The following is a 13,184-nucleotide window of genomic DNA, read 5'->3' as shown; positions in this document are numbered from 1 at the left end:
GTGCAAACACCTTTGTACGTACTTCCCTAATTGTCCAGTCCAGGGACCTTCGATGACATCAATCGGCCAGGTGCCTCTGATGAGTAAGAAACACCACACATAGCTGGGAGAAAGCCTTTGCAGTTCCCATGCGATGCGACGGGGGCAACCAATCGATCGTAATACATGCCCATCTGAGATACGCCACTGGGAAGCAAGCTGCCCTGCAGTCTACCACCATGACTAGCGATCCCACAGCGTCGCCTAGAGACCTTGACGTCCTCATCGTCGGTGCAGGTTTCAGCGGAATATATCAGCTTCACCACCTTCGTAGCCGAGGCTTCTCGGTAAAGGTTGTCGAGGCTGGCGGCGATATGGGCGGGACGTGGTACTGGAACTGTTATCCGGGTGCTCGTGTCGATTCCGAACACAAGATGTATCAGCTCTCCATCGACGAAATATGGAAAGACTGGAGCTTTTCGTGCAAGTTCCCGGATTGGAAGGAGCTCCGACAGTATTTCTATCATGCAGATAAGAAGCTCGGTCTTCGTCGAGACATACGTTTCAACACCCGGGTGATCGCCGCAGATTTCGACGACAAAGAACACCGGTGGAATGTAACGACACATGTGGGGGAAACCATTCGTCCCCGTTTCCTAAGCATGTGTACTGGTTTTGCATCCAAGCCATACGTGCCACCTATCAAAGGCCTCGAGACCTTTCAAGGGATCTGCCATCATACCGCGCTTTGGCCACAAGAGGGAATCGATCTGAGAGACAAACGGATCGGGGTGGTGGGGACGGGGGCGAGTGGAGTCCAAGTCTTCGAGGAGGCTGCTAAAGTCGCTCAGCATGTTACTATCTTCCAACGCACACCGAACTATGCATTGCCGATGAATCAGGAGATTTTCGACGAGGAAGCGCGGAGGAAGTTCAAGGAGAAACAGGCAGAAGCGTTCGTGATACGCAGGACCCATCCTTCGGGGCATGACATCCCGTACGTAGGCGAGAAAATGTCAGAGATGAGTCTTCAAGAGAGACAGGAATTGTACGAGGGGCTATGGGTGAAGGGAGGATTCCACGTGTCGAAGGGAGGGTTCTCTGAGGTTGGCTTCAACGAAGAGGCTAACGATTGGGTATATGCATTCTGGCGAGACAAGGTTCGCCGACGCATCCATGACCCGCGTTTGAAGGAAAAGCTAGCACCGCAAATTAAACCCCATCCCTTCAATACGAAGCGACTACCTTTGGAACAGGTCGATCCTCTCACCCGAAGTCAGTATTTGAGGATAACTGACGCATAATTTGCAGACATACTACGACGCTTTCAACCAACCTAATACGACCCTAATTGACGTGAATGAAACACCCATCTCCGAAGTCACGCCAAAGGGTATAAAGACGGGAGACGGAGAGGAACACGAGTTCGATATCATCGTTCTTGCCACCGGATTCGATAGTATCACGGGGAGTCTAACGCAGATAGACATCAAGAGCACTGAAGGTGTTCCTCTGAGGGAGAAATGGTCTAGCGGTTTGAAGACGCATCTCGGCTTGATGTCGGCGGGTTTCCCCAACATGTTCTTCGTCTACGGGGCCCATGGGGTGACAGCCTTTGGAAATGGGCCAACTTGTCTTGTAAGCACCAATTTGTACAATCGAGATATCTGCGGCTAACCCAGTGTCCGCTTGTAAGGAGCAACAGAGCGATTGGATTGTCCAATGTCTCAAAGATTTAAGGGGTGGCGGTACCACTAAGATCGACCCAACAAGCGAAGCAGAGGCGGCTTGGACCCAACGCGTGAATGATCTATGTGCAAAGGGTTTATGGACCAAAGCGAAGTCCTGGTGGACGGGCGCCAATATTCCCGGTAAAAAGGTCGAGTGTTTGAGCTTCCCGGGAGGTTTGCCGCTATACACGCAGCTTTGCCAGGAGAGCGCAGCGAACGGATACAAAGGCTTCCTGCTGAGCTCCGTCGCGCCGAAGTTGGTAACCATTGGGAACATTGCCAGGCTCTAGCGCGGATGAAATTGACGCGAACGTATTTAAATGTAGTAGTCCGGCAGCCATGTCCAAGATTGAATTTTGAACGGTCTCTGAACATTGAAGTTGAGGAAAGGCGTGACATGGCCCCGTGGTCGTGTGAAAAACGCTCCTGCCTCCTATCCTGAGTCTATATGGTATGGCTGACCACTTCGCGACAGCTTTCTTCTCTACCACCACCATCATCCCAGTTCTCCTTCTTAAGCTGTTTAAACTCTTTTCAAGTTTTAGTCATGCACCCTATCCAACTTTACGATACTGCGATGATACCGGGCGACGCCGTTGATCGTCGCGCCCCCATCTCCCTGAACTCGGGCAGGCCCCTATTCGTTTCAACCACCGATCTTGAGAGGAACGATTCAGAAGAGACCATCGTCCCAGGCACTCCGAAGGCCAGCATCTCTCTAGGAGGTGAGTTCATAACCTGGCACAGCCTGATACTACTTGCTCATCCAATTTGTGTCTAGACCAGTACATACCTGATTCTTTCACGTCCATGTCAGAGCTTTGCCAGCTAGTCGACAGGCAAAGTTTGACATTGCAAACACTTGCCGCCAATGTACGACCCCTTTCGAAGATTGCTCAGGGTGGCGTGTGTACCCCTGAACACCACATGCCAGCCAGTCCTTCAGACAAAACGTTCCTGTTATTGTTGGCCACGCCCATCGCGCCAGCTATTTGCTTGCACGCGTGCGAAGCGGATGAGAAGACCATGTCTATTCTTCAGCAGGCTGTTGAACACACTTGGAGTCGAGGTGTCCCGAACTCCAATTTTCCCGACGAACAGACGTCGACGAGTGGCAGGGCTATGGCTAGCATTTATTCGGACCTCAGACGTCGATTCCCGCACCCCCAAAGCCAACATGTGCCTGTCAAAATGCAGAAGTGGGTTCAGCGGGCACACAACACTCGTTACGACGAAGAACGTATTACTGTCAAGGGTGTCATGGACGCTGAATCGCGTTTCCAAATCCTCAACCGCAGAAGCGAGCTATATCGGCAGTACGCCTCAAGAATAGCAAGTTATGCTTCAGATATCATTTCTAGAAGCATTGCAGCGGGTCGAGGTCGCCTAAGGGATGGATACGGAAGTCAGGATGAAGACGATGAATTGGCGAACATGGTCTGAGTCCCGCGATGAGGCAGCGTCAGGGGGGGGGCGAACAGGGGGGGGGGCTGTTTATTTTTCATTTTTCAGGTGCTTCGTTTCTTCCTTTCTCTCTCCATCCCTCATTTCATCTTGGATCATCGTGCCTTTTGGCTGCTTCATGACACTTGATACCACTTGGCCAGTGGTGTTGCGTTTCCTGATGTAGACAAAACCACGGCGTACCTTGATGCGAACCCGCAGTGACTTGCACACGTTCATTCCATGAGAACGGGCGAGTGCCAGCCACTGCGGGGTTGCTAGATGAAATGAGGGGTGGGTAGTGATGGGAAGAAAGACACTGCGTGCCATGTTTCCCTCAACAACGGTGGGCCGTCCTGTTGATGGAAATATTGTGCATGACCCGCGTTACGGTGCGTTTTTCTCGCCCGCTTTCCACTTATTTACTTCGTTTCTGTGAGCCTCGACTGCGCAAATTATTCGCTGCAAGGCCTCTCTCTCAGCGAAGTTTCTTGAAAACACCGAAGACCCGTTTCAAGACCATCGGCGCCGCCTTCAACTTCCAGTGGCAAGTCTTCTAGGTTGAACTGCGCCCTTGTCTTCCTTCTTCATGTTGAACTGTGTCACCATGTATATCTTCTGTGTTTTTTGTGAACTTGATCTGTACTTGCATGTTCCCCTGTTGTATCGCTGCTATGTATGCTTTGCCAAAATCTTGATTGCGGACTCTCGTTGTGTGACTTCACCTCTAAACCAGAGTCCGCGTTAGCAAGAATATCAGAGCCTAGAGGTTGTTTATGGTTTCGCCTGAGTGAGAGCCCATCCACTCGGACCGATCTTGTCGAACGCGTTTGTGCAACTTGTGACCGTATATGTCCATGTGTGTTCTTACGCTAGCAGGAGTCGGTGAATTATCACTTGCGAACGGTCCATGCCTCCGATGGTGGGTCTTATCATTCCACAACTGCACAATTAAGCACTTGACGGTGCGTGGCACAGGTAGGACGGGCCGTATTATCGTCTCATACTCATACTCATAAACGCCGCTGAATCTAACTACCAGTACAGAACACAAGTGATCTGGGGTACTCAAGCCACAGTCAACTCTAAGGGGCGGGCTATATCGATAGAGCCTAAAAGACAGAATCCAACTTCTGAAACAACGGGATTCTACCGAGAAGATATAAAAATAAACTCCACGAGCCAGGCAGTAGGCCGATGTATGCGGAGCTTTAATTACAGGTTTACCACCGAGTTGAAGACCTGAGATTTATGTAATCATCTTCGCAAATACCGCCCAAATGGGTGAGCAGAGATCCTGAACATGTTCCTTTAGCACCAAATAATGGGCCTTCTTGATGCGTCGCTCTGGTGAAATGAACTACCGATTATCACCGCCTTCCGAACGGAACACCCTCGATTATGGGAGTGCATGTAATACCATCATTTTGTAGTACAAGTGAAGTCGCGATTCGTAGATAGGGAGAATCCTACTACTCTCCGAGAACTCTTTAGGACTGTTGGTTCCCTACGCGTTTAGCAGCTCGGCACCCGTCACAAGGGTATGGAACTGCACTAGTCGTGAATGACTGATCGTCGAGAAGCCTGCTGCCATGAGGAAAATTGCGACAGGTTAGGTTTCTGACATACCTTTGCGCGCAGGTGGTCTGGCATGGATGTTCGTCAAGTGGATGCACCGGACTTAGAGCACAAGTTCTGCTGTAGCAGTCCAGCTGCACAAGATTGTCGCGGTGAGCACATGAAGTCAAGCAGCTGTCGAGGCGGCAAACCTTTTGACGGCGACTGATGATGAGGTGCCCGCAAGAATACAGCGTAGTTAGTCGAAGGATGAAGCACATTATGTTTATGCTGTTTTGAATGAAGCAAGCTGGGGGTAGCCTTGCTTGAGGGTTAATTTATACCTCAGGTTCGAGGTTCAAGTCTTCATCGACGACGAGCTGAATAGGACAACACAGCAATGATTTGCCGGCGGACGTGTATGCTGTGGCGATAAGACGATTTAGTCCGAGGCAACATGACTATCTTCTTCCGCATTCCGTTCACATGGTAGGTTGCAACTCTTGTCTGCATTGAAGGGATCCACAGAATCCACGGATCGTCTATGTTCAAAAGTGAGGGGAATGATCAGCGACTTCGCAAGAGCCTGTGAGAGAGACTTGATTGGCTTCTATAAGCCAATGTCGAAGAGAACTTTCTGAACTCACCGGCAAAGGAGACGTGCTCTGCATTCCGCCTCCTAACTCATCAGGGTAGGATGCATATGGCTTTAAATTTGTGTAGGTGTCAGGTTTGGGTAGGAAGTAATGACTGGTATTTGTGCCCTCAGGTGAGATGGGCAAAGCACTGAATTTTTGTGGACCGTTTTTCAACCTTGTGCTGGGCCAGACAGAAGTAACCAAACATGGACAAACAAGATGCACTTTATCTTCATGCCAACTTGTTCAGTCGTAGACCTCGGCCCAAGACAACGCTGCGGTCTGAGTCTGTCTTGCGGGCAAATGTTGGTAAGCACAATTATACTACAATCCCACGCAGCACTGGGTCAGGTGTTCTCCGACCATAGGCATTAGGACCTATTCGAGATCTGTCAGATTTATGTCATAAGATTTTCGTGGTCCTCGCTATAACTCCGTTAAGTGTGTGTCTATTTCGGCCGTGCCCACGAACTGCACACACAGAAGAAGAGGATCATCACGGTGACCGTGTATTCACGAGGCTTGGTTCTCCGCAATGCTCAACAATTATATCTAGACATACTGGGTCCGACCGTGCTTCCAAAGGACCCCATGGCTGTAAGCTATTACTTGTTAGCGAAGGCTTCCCCTGGTGCAATCAGCTTCAAGCTGGGTTATAAAATAACCGGGGTGCATTCTGACCCTCTTCTCGATTTGGTTGGAAGTTCGTTGTGAAAGGTCAGTACCACAGGCTGTTGGGCGATGATCGTAACAGATACGGACTTATGAACACCATGAGAGTAAAGCATGTTTTCTGCTATCTCTACTCATCTAAGATGACCCAAATAGCTGCTCGCAGCTTGTCTCCCTGAAGATCTGATTGGGTACGGTATTTCTGCTTGCTCTGTTTGACAGCGATCTCAAACACCACGCAATTCGAAGGAATCTATGGTCTCAGGAGATTGGTCCTTTCTTTCGCTCCACAGAATTTCTCCTCCTTTCTGTACCGCTTCGGGCACCATTCCCGTCGACGCGTTTTTGCTGGGATACTCGTCCGGAATGAGCTATCGATCCCCAGTCCAAGCACTAGTTCATTTCTATCGCTCAACACCCGGCTCGTAGGCTCGTGCCGTTTCTTTTCTGCCTTTCCACCCTCTACGTACGATGTTCCATCCACTGTTCGAAGATTCGCCAGCTTCGCCTGTTCTGGGCCTTCCAGGCTCTCGATGCTGTCGGAACTCGCAACATACGGTGCGCGTGCCTGGCATCTTTCCTACCATCCTGCCACACAGTGGCATACGCAATGGACGTTTGGATCGCCAGGTCGTATTTGGCCCAACACGATGGCCAGGGAATCCTTCAAACAGCCCTTCTTGGCCTCCGAACTGGACTTCAGTACGCAACTAGCTAGTTGGAGGTCCATAACTCTCATCATATGCTTCAGAGCATAAGTAAAGTAGCAACACCACTTCTGATTATTCTACTGTTATCCGATGGATGGGTTCACCGCTACGTATCCGCCATCGATAACTATCTCTTGGCCATTCGTATAGCAGCCAGCGAGCGACGCAAGGTATACCGCTGTTCCGGCCATCTCCTGCGCGCTAATTGGGAGATGAAGTCAACGGTGCAAAATTGGACTACAAGCTGTATCGTACTTACGTTCCAGCCCTCTTTGCGGGTACAGGATGAACTCCCATCCCAATCTTATCGACTTGCTCTGGAGTTATAGTATCAAATGTCATCTCCGAAGCATACACCCCTGGGGCAATGGCATTCACACGGACTGGAATGCCCTTTAGTGCGAACTCCGTCGACAAGAGCTTCGTGAGATGCGAGGCGGCGCCCTTGGCGCTATTGTAACAGAACTGGGCGGAGGCACAATGAGAGCGGGCGTCAAAGGGAGTCATTATTCATACTTACATGGTTCTGAGCCACCTTGATAACGCCACTTATACTCGTTGTATTAATGATGGAGGAGGTGTACCCACTCGCTTCCTTCTCCTTCGTTCCCTTCGCCAGTAACCCAACAAATGCCGTGCTAACGAAAAATATGGAAAAGGTGTTAATGGTATACAGATCTGCCCATCCTTCAAAGGACTCGTTGTCGAAGAGGGCCCTTCCCAGTGTTTCAGCACTCTGGTGCTCGGGCGCAGAGAGATCGTTGAGAAATGGAGATGTAGGTCCAACCTGACCAGCACTTCAAATATGCAACGATCACATATCCTATCGACGTATGCGAGAAAATCAAAGACGAACTTGTTGACCAAAATATGCAATCGGCCTTCTTTCTGTTCTATATGATCCCGAGCAGCGCGAATGCTCGTCTTATTGGTAGCATCCATCTGCAGCCTGCATCCCCTTCAGGGGGATAATTGGATTGCTGGAAGAGGACATACGGTATAATGGCGCCAGTTCCTCGATCCCATACATCAGCAGCCTTCTGTAAGACTTCCAGACGACGCCCAGTGATGTACACTTTAGCGCCGTTCGCAGCAAGTCCATAAGATATCATGAGGCCTATCCCTGTGCCTCCGCCTGTCACTACTGCTACGAGACCTGTGAGGTCGTAAATTGCTTTTGCAGAGAGTGACATGGATGACGGAAGGTAGGATTAGACACCGTACGTATCTGTAGAAGAGTTATAGATGGACCAATGCGAGAGGACGGCCCGTATCCTGAAGGTCGGACCGCTCGTCCACATGGTGTCATATTATTCTCTCGTACCAAGCCTTATCAACGGAGACGAATCTACGCTATATATAGCGCTCTGCCGCTTTCAGGCTCCTCTACATACCAGCGCCGAGACCTTTGGCCAGTTCTAAATTCAGAGACGAGGTGAGCGTTCACATCGTGAAGCAAGGATCCGGTAGAGACGTACTGCTCATGTCAACGATAGCACCAACAAACTCCTTTACTTTACCGCCCCACTCTTTGGGTGGGCAAGTGAACGATGTGCTCTTGGGTGAGACGCTAGTCTTGCCACTGCCACGTTCGCCACTGCCACGTTTAGATAGGTCGCTATTGAAGGGAGTATAATCAATGGAGCGCATAGCTACTTCGCCACGATCACCGACGGAGCGCTTCTTTGGGCAGAGCGAACCTCCCTACAATAGGAATATAAGTTGGCCACCAATACTGTGAGGTGGGCTGCGTACACAGGCGAGGGGTGGCCATTCCTTCTTCCAAAGGCTGTGCTTTACTTCCATGCCGGGCGTCCAGCCGGTCCAGCTTTTGAGCCAGGACCAGTCGATCTTAGCCTCAACTCCAACATGGGGGTCGACGCCGATCTTGACGACGTATCCGAGCTCTGTGCCGCTAGGAGGACCCGGAGCCGCACCACTCTCGAAGATCGTCTTGCTTGCTTCAGCCTCTGCCGTCAATTTCACCTCCACACCAAACCACGAATCGGCTTTAGCTCCCCCTTTGATAGTCATCGCGCCGACCATGATCTTAGGTGTGACGCCAATTTCTAAAGACACCTTGGACTTTGCGCCCCCAGCAAACTTGGCCCCGATCTCTGTATAGATAGATACATGGTTGGATTCAATCCACGGTATATCAGCGAACGGCGTACCTGTGGCATTAAAGTATGGTCTCAATCCTCCTTTTTCCTTAGACGGCATCGTAATGGTAGCTAGATTGTACTGGGTAAGTGGAGGAGCACATGAATCACAAGATGGGACAGCACCGTGATTGAACCCATATTGCAACTTGTTGGTTAACTGAAGAGAAGCTTCGGCGGAGAGCTTCGCCTCGAGCTTGATGGCCCCTAGGAGACCTATTTGACCCACCCTGAAGAGACAAATTAATAGAGGCCCCGGATGCCATGTCCATAACATACGTACCCAAAGTTAATTGCGGTTATTTGAGGGACCGAGAATGGGCCAAATTCCTTAGACCAAGTAGTAGAACCCTAATATCAACCAGACTTTCGATATGAATATATATCGTCAAGAACAAATGGAGTCTAACCTTCAGCGCGACGTTGATGTTGTTTTCGTGTCGGACATTCAACGTGAAGTCTAGAGCAATCATTAATAAATATAGAGATGGCCCAACAGGAAGAACGTCACCTTCCAGGAATCCAAGGAGGTTCGAGAAGATATTGTTTTTACCATAGCCGCAGCCACCCCATTGCCCTTGGCCCCACATAAAAGTATCTATGGTCCCAGTGATGTCCAACTCTACTTTCGTTTCCACACCCTTGGCTTTAGAGCCTAATGTTTCAATCGGGCATGACATCGCGTGCCCTTTAACCTCGATTGAGCTGAACGCCTCGGAGGCGCTGCCCCATCCTTTAGGCGCACTCACAATTGACTTGAAGTCTTTGCCTTTTGGAAGAGCAATGAGCTTGGCGTCTGCTGGCACTCCTTTCAGTTGAATATCTGGTGAGGTAACATGGATCTTTTCTGGTGGTCCATCTGGGGAGAACGGGGACACGGAAGCCTTGATGCTCGTGAATTTCCAGCCACCTGATGTCGTACGTGCTTGGAGATGGTGGTTTCTCTGAGTCTTTATGCTATCCTGTAGCTCTGTGAAGCGTTAATTGGTTATCGCTATATCCTAGCAAGAAGGAGTACCTGAGACAGCCTTCTGGATGAATTCTCCTACGGCATCCATGTTTGAAACATCTTCGGGTATAGCAGAATTGATATCGGCCCCAGGAACACTGGCACCGTACTATGCGAAGTGTGTAAGAGTGGAGCTTATCGGGGGCTAAATTGGCATACCATGACGAAGTGCACGTCGCCATGCCTGAGAAAATCTTTAGAAAATAGAGAAAACGAGAAAGAAAGAATCCGCGTACTTGGAATAGTCAACTTGGTCGAACTGGCGAATGGATTAGGGCAACTTATGATCGTTGTGATAAGAATCATCACCTTGTCATCGATATTGACAGCATAAACCTGGGGTACGCTATTGTCTCGGCGAGTTACCCCGTGGTGCTCAGAGACAGACTGGTCTTCGTGAACCCAGAATCTGGAGATTCTAGCAAAGGGCAATGACGAACACTAGAGAAGAAGCCAGTTCAAGGAGCAAAAATAGTCTTTTCTCCAGAACTCACGCTCTCGGGAAGTCGAACATGTTTGTCGACTGGTCCAGCACCGCCGAAGAGATGAGCGCATCCAGATCCCTCAGCGTCATCGCCTTTGCAGACGAGGCGGATATCCTGGGAAAGGGCATGAGGGTCGCAATCCAATACGCCCATCCAGCAGCGGGAGTGATATCCGCGATGGCATGAGGTTTGGAGAACTATAGCAAGGTTAGTCCCTCGGAACAGGGTCATGGCGAGGCACTCACCAGCTTTACGGCTCCCGACTGCTGCTTGTGGTCGGGTATGTCGTACGCACATTCACCTTCGAAGCAAGGCTTGCTCCAGTCATTGTGGGTGCGACCAGCAACGAGTGTGGCCGCAAGGATGCCAAGAGCGAAACCGGACTTCATCGACATCCCCTGTTGATCGGTTTTTAGTAGAACATACCGGTTGAGGCGATCCAACCAACCGACTTACGGGTGAGAGAACGTCCAGGAAAGAGACGACCTAGAGGAGATCGATGGCATGCCGGTGTTGCATTGCTTGTCTTTTGTATGGGCACTCAATCGTCATCCTCTCAGTCCGGTACACACGCGGGTCCCAACTTGGCTACATCCTGGTATGTGTCGGTGTAGCACTATACAAGTTATTGGCTAATACGCCCATGGTTTACAATCAGACTGTTATGGAGCAATACTAAGTGTCAGTGGCGCAGTGCCAATGACACGAACTTGCCAAATTGAGATCTGTTGACTGAGTCGGAATCAACAATGACAACTGACCAGCCTGAATTTACCAACCGTAGTGTGATTGTACCTGTGGTCGACTCCGGATAAGAAACCCGTTCACACTGTCAGAATGCTGCGACATATGTCCGGGACAAATCGGGCTACCCTGCTTTCTGTCTTCGAAACTACTCGTATTTCGGGGTTGAGGTAGTCAATGCTTGGACACGTCATACCTGGCCAGCTAAGTGGACAAGTTCCCTTCTAAACCATACAGGCAATCGCATTCCCAAAGTCTACAAAGAATTCCCAGCCTTATTCAGACAAGGATGAGATGTTACATGTAGCTATGCGGGGCTGGAGCGTCGTTGCGGGCGGCCAAGCCTAAACCACCTGTAGTAAATATTCAGACTGGGTAATATACGACGAACAGGCACCCTACCAGTTCAGATGCAATGTGCTTGAAGTGGACAATTCCTTCTGCGATGCAATTGAGCAGGCTCGATGCCAATCCCCACCACAGTGCTTATGTAGGGTGCTTTCTTCTACAAAGGAAATGCGAGCTACTGATGTGTGTCAGACGCAACTCTAGAATGTGGGGGTCATGTTCTAGTGGTAATGTCGCTTGCTATCCTGGCGACGCCGTCGATGCGTATATAGATGTCTGGACAACCAAGGCATTGACCGTATGATGCGTGCGGCCAGATCCTGATCATACCACCCATGCTCCAGACGTATGCTATGGAGCTTTCTCGGCAAACGAAAAGCAGCGAAGAAGTGCGAGAGATTGTGGAATCTGTTTGGGCTCTCGGAGAGATCGGCGAGATAAAGGGATTTCAGGGATGGGAACGTTATGAAACGCATGAGCGCAAGGAGCTCGGAAGGGATATCCGGGCCGTCATTATTGATCTGAAGAGTCTCGAGCTGCGCGAGTGACAATCGCGGGATGGGGTTGGGAGGGCGGCAGACGCAGGGGTCAGCTCCGCTCCAACGGAACATAATCTTGAGTGAGGTGAGGTGATGAGAGACGTGCAAAATTGACAAGACTTCATGTACGGCAGACCAACCCGCGGAGAAGCGATGATGAGTGTAGTCAAGATATGTAAGGTTTGCGTAGAGGGACGGGGCCCATGACAATCTGATTCCGTCAACAGTAACGCGTCGCAGATTGGGAGCAACGCCGTTGAATAGCCAGTATTCCTTTGAGTCGTCGTTGGCAGGGTAGATGAGGTGCATTTCTTCGAGCAAGGGTGCATGAACTCGGGACGTATACGCGCAGCATTCCGATAGGGCAGCATTCCAAAGGAATGGTGAGTATGTTGCGAAGACGATTTCGAGTGACCTCCATCTGGGAATCAGTCGGGAGATCGAACGCATGTACCATTGGACAAGGTTGTAATCCGATCGCTGGAGAAGTCGGTGCCCGGGTCTTGATGTGTAATACGGCAAGAGTTGGACATCTAACGAACATGACTTGGCGCGATGGATCCAAGTTCGCCATAAGGTCTCGTACGGCGAAAGGCAAATCCTACGCCACAGCTTGGGCGTATGCAGAGCGATACTTCGCCAAGCATGGCAAACTTGAGATATGTTCATTGCAAACATATCATCTACTTCAGCACCAGCGATAAAGATATGGGCGAGTAGCTCCGTCGGGAGGAAGTGTATGAAGTGCGCTCTGTTGTACGGTGCGGCATATTGAGACTCGGAGTGGTTGACTCTTGAACTACATGAGACATGACCACTTAGCTCGATTGATTGAAGTTATCTGTCCTCACCTTCGTGCAAATATTCCCTTCCTCACGGCGTCGAAGAATGAGCGTGTCATCGTCCTGTCCCCCCTTCGTTGTGATCGTCCTGTGAGTATGGGCATTCGTTCAAGGTCCTCCGGGGGTTCATTGCGTTGTATATAACCAGGACCGATTAGGGGCTGTAATAGATTGCGGCTGAATCAGGCGAGCAGGGTGCAGAGACTTGGGGGGGGAAGTGAATGATGAGAAATGGAGGTATTCGTCTTGTTCTTGGAAGCCAGTTGCCACGGAGGGGACATGCGACAATAGAAAGAAGGCAAAGGAGAACCAAGCGAGCGTCCTCT

The 13,184-nt window shown here is 50.3% G+C and overlaps 5 protein-coding genes across 5 annotated transcripts; 2 read left to right on the top strand and 3 right to left on the bottom strand.

Annotated features, from left to right (window-relative positions):
• Positions 1–218: 218 nt before the first annotated feature.
• Positions 219–1,999, top strand: PC9H_010826 (uncharacterized protein; the record flags this gene model as incomplete). The annotated part of the gene is made up of 3 exons (XM_036780319.1): positions 219–1,235; positions 1,291–1,617; positions 1,676–1,999. 3 exons carry the CDS (start codon positions 219–221, stop codon positions 1,997–1,999), a joined length of 1,668 nt encoding a protein of 555 aa, XP_036627702.1.
• Positions 2,000–2,256: 257 nt separating this feature from the next.
• On the top strand, positions 2,257–3,152 carry PC9H_010825 (uncharacterized protein; the record flags this gene model as incomplete). Its single annotated transcript, XM_036780318.1, has 2 exons — positions 2,257–2,434; positions 2,491–3,152. 2 exons carry the CDS (start codon positions 2,257–2,259, stop codon positions 3,150–3,152), a joined length of 840 nt encoding a protein of 279 aa, XP_036627701.1.
• Positions 3,153–6,812: 3,660 nt separating this feature from the next.
• Positions 6,813–7,922, bottom strand: PC9H_010824 (uncharacterized protein; the record flags this gene model as incomplete). Its single annotated transcript, XM_036780317.1, has 5 exons — positions 6,813–6,930; positions 6,989–7,194; positions 7,250–7,526; positions 7,586–7,678; positions 7,726–7,922. 5 exons carry the CDS (start codon positions 7,920–7,922, stop codon positions 6,813–6,815), a joined length of 891 nt encoding a protein of 296 aa, XP_036627700.1.
• Positions 7,923–8,115: 193 nt separating this feature from the next.
• On the bottom strand, positions 8,116–10,780 carry PC9H_010823 (uncharacterized protein; the record flags this gene model as incomplete). The annotated part of the gene is made up of 15 exons (XM_036780316.1): positions 8,116–8,147; positions 8,208–8,433; positions 8,485–8,846; positions 8,904–8,963; positions 9,018–9,121; positions 9,175–9,242; positions 9,302–9,351; positions 9,403–9,679; positions 9,728–9,861; positions 9,910–10,009; positions 10,060–10,084; positions 10,137–10,159; positions 10,210–10,309; positions 10,395–10,582; positions 10,631–10,780. The coding sequence occupies 15 exons, from the start codon at positions 10,778–10,780 to the stop codon at positions 8,116–8,118; spliced, it is 1,899 nt and encodes a 632-aa protein (XP_036627699.1).
• Positions 10,781–11,698: 918 nt separating this feature from the next.
• On the bottom strand, positions 11,699–12,917 carry PC9H_010822 (uncharacterized protein; the record flags this gene model as incomplete). The annotated part of the gene is made up of 2 exons (XM_036780315.1): positions 11,699–12,815; positions 12,868–12,917. The coding sequence occupies 2 exons, from the start codon at positions 12,915–12,917 to the stop codon at positions 11,699–11,701; spliced, it is 1,167 nt and encodes a 388-aa protein (XP_036627698.1).
• Positions 12,918–13,184: the final 267 nt, after the last annotated feature.

The sequence above is a fragment of the Pleurotus ostreatus genome, assembly GCF_014466165.1.
Source record: "Pleurotus ostreatus strain PC9 chromosome Unknown scaffold_8, whole genome shotgun sequence".
NCBI lineage: Eukaryota > Fungi > Basidiomycota > Agaricomycetes > Agaricales > Pleurotaceae > Pleurotus > Pleurotus ostreatus.
Note: the sequence above shows the minus strand (reverse complement) of the source record. Positions and strands in the feature narration are given on the sequence as shown.